At 40.3% G+C, this 2,855-nt stretch overlaps 1 protein-coding gene across 1 annotated transcript; it reads right to left on the reverse strand.

The window, feature by feature from the left end:
- Nucleotides 1-337: 337 nt before the first annotated feature.
- Nucleotides 338-937, reverse strand: LOC140817964 (uncharacterized). Its single transcript, XM_073177757.1, has one exon. It carries the CDS (start codon nt 935-937, stop codon nt 338-340), a length of 600 nt encoding a protein of 199 aa, XP_073033858.1.
- Nucleotides 938-2,855: the final 1,918 nt, after the last annotated feature.

Below are 2,855 nucleotides of genomic sequence, written 5' to 3' on the forward strand. Positions count from 1 at the left end.
AAAATCTTAACCCAAAACATTAAACTTCAAATACAACTTAAAGATTTAGGATACCTGTCATGAGCATCGTCTCCGGGTTAGTCTCTGCAGCATGGAGAGCAAAAACTCTGCCTTGGGTAGGCAGATTCTTCTGAGGGCAATTCTTAAATACGTGGTCAGTACTACCACATTTGTAACACTTTCCCGAACTATACATACAAGTCCCAGCATGACGTCGTGAGCACTTGGCACAAACTAGATACTCCACTGTCCTCGGGACTGCTCGTCCATGTTGTTGCTGCTGCTGCCCTCGGATCCTGGGTGGACCGTGGAAAGGTCTCTTATTCTGATGCTGCTACTAGGGAGGGCGGTGTGGTGCCTGAAATGGTCGTTTACCCTGGCGATCGCGCTCAATATCATTCTGGTCTTGCTCTGCCGCTAGAGCTCTGGAAACAACAACATCGTAGGTAGTAGGGCCAGGCACCCTAACACCACGACGTAAGATCGGCCGCAGACCATTCAGAAAATGCCTCAATTTGTCTCCAGCATCATTAGCAATTAGGGGTACAAAATGACATCCCCTCTCGAACTTACGGATGAACTCCGCAACAGTCAAGTCTCCCTGCCTCAGGGTCATGAACTCTGTGGTCAACCTCGAACGCATCTCTTCAGTAAAATATTTAGAGTATAATACCTCTGTAAAGCGCGTCCAGTCCAGAGTAGCCGAATCCAAAGCTACAGATGCTCCTTCCCACCACAGACTAGCGTCTCCTCCAAACAGATAAGTCACACAACGAACCCTATCTCCATCTTCGAGCCCCATGAACTCAAAAATAACCTCAAAGGACTTAATCCAGCCCTCGGCAGCCATAGGATCGGATGTCCCTAAGAACTCCTTTGGTCGTATCTTCATGAACCGCTCATAGATAGCCTCCGGCCCCGTCTGTCTGGCTCCCATTGCATTGTTCCCCGCAAACTGTGCGAAGAACTGAGTCATCCCAGCTAGCATCTGGGCATTCATGTCTGGTGGAGGGGGTGGTGGTAAATCTCTCTCCTCGTTCTCATTACGATGCTCATCACCTCCAGTGCGATCAATAATGCGTCTAGGAGGCATGTTGTTCCATAATTATAACCCATACGTAACCAACATGCATAATTCCACTATTTTTTTTAAATTTAAATAAATACTGCATAATCGTAATCTTGACATAAAATATTTCATGCAATCATGATGTAAAAATATTTCATTCTTTAAACGAAATGCGTAATCGTAAAACTTACAGACCGAAGACGTGACTTCATGAGCTTCTCGAGAGCAGTATTAGTACAACCCTTTACAAGATCATAGGCTCTGATACCAACTGTAAAGGCCCGTATTTCATATTCATATTTTTGCGAAATTATAAAAATTTTTCTAAATAAATACATAACTTGCCTCATTTATAAAATAAACATGTAAATAAAATTTAACTTTAAAATAACAGCGGAAGTAAATATTTTTTTCAAACAACAATTTAAAAATAATCCAACAGATTAAAACTGAGTTTGAATAATAAAAGATGCATAAACTAAAACGTGAGGTCCTCGGGTACGACCCTTTACAAGATCATCGCTCACTGGTCTACGCCCTCTGTCTCGACCTCATCACTACCTATAACAATCAAGTCTAGTGAGTCTAAAGACTCAACATGTATATATCGTGAATAAAAAGTAAATATATATCATAAAATCGCATGCAACGTAAAAATATGGTATCGTAAAGCGCACAGTGAAAATTGTATCATGAATAATTATAACTACGTGCAAATTTGAAAATCATACGTAAAAACTTTGTTCAATAGAGCTCTGTCATGCAAATTTGAAAATCATACGTAAAAACTTTGTTCAATAGAGCTCTGTCATATCATAATTTTCTGGTAGAGATAATGTTTCTAAGCAAGTTGCCCATAACATAACGTGAGCGCCTGATCAGACTTAACCATAGTATACTCGGTGGTAGAGATCAATCACAGCCCTTGGACTGGATGTCCGTACCCATACATAATCATAAACCGGTCGTAAGTCACTGGGTGGAGAGGTCCTCGGTTGCGCCTACCGACTTTCAAACCCATAAACATAAGGTGACCACAAGACATATCGCATATATCTCAAAAATAAAAATTTTATATTTTTATGCATGTAATATAATTATAACCTTATTTTTATCGGATGAGTTGGATCGTTCCCAGGATTGCTGCGAATTAATTCTAATATGTGACACATGCAATAAATCTTAACTTGACAAAAACTTAACAATCGAACTAAAAACGAAACGATTAGAACTAATAACTTGATTTTTAATCATGGCTTCGTACCAACCCGAACCAACATTAAACCAACGTTTAACCATGATTAAAAATACCCCAAACATACTGAAAAATATGCATGATGATAGCTGTACACGAAAATTGGTGAATGGAATCCAAAAATATAAAACACTCTTTCGAGAGTCATTTTGGCATATTGCACCGTAAATTCTCGTACGACCTCTAAACTCGACCGAATCACGAACGGCCAAAAACATGACTTTTCTAACTCATTGAGGTATTTTTCAGTCCAAGGCCATGGGCTAAAAGCCAACCAAGAACTCAAAAAAACCTTTGAAACCGAACTCAAAGTTGCTGTCAAGAACAGAAATTACAGCAGCAGCTGTTGTGTGTGCGTGGGGTATATATCTGAAACAAACGGACATTGGCTTGAACCACCAATCAGAGACTCTTACCAACATCCTAAGGTATGACTTGGACCATTGCTAAGGGCTAAAAGCCAACCACAGACCAAGCTAACACCTAGAACATTGAAACCTACCAGCCGAGAGCTCAATTTATGTGCAATGT

The sequence above is a fragment of the Primulina eburnea genome, chromosome 17 (assembly GCF_022965805.1).
Source record: "Primulina eburnea isolate SZY01 chromosome 17, ASM2296580v1, whole genome shotgun sequence".
Classification (NCBI taxonomy): domain Eukaryota; kingdom Viridiplantae; phylum Streptophyta; class Magnoliopsida; order Lamiales; family Gesneriaceae; genus Primulina; species Primulina eburnea.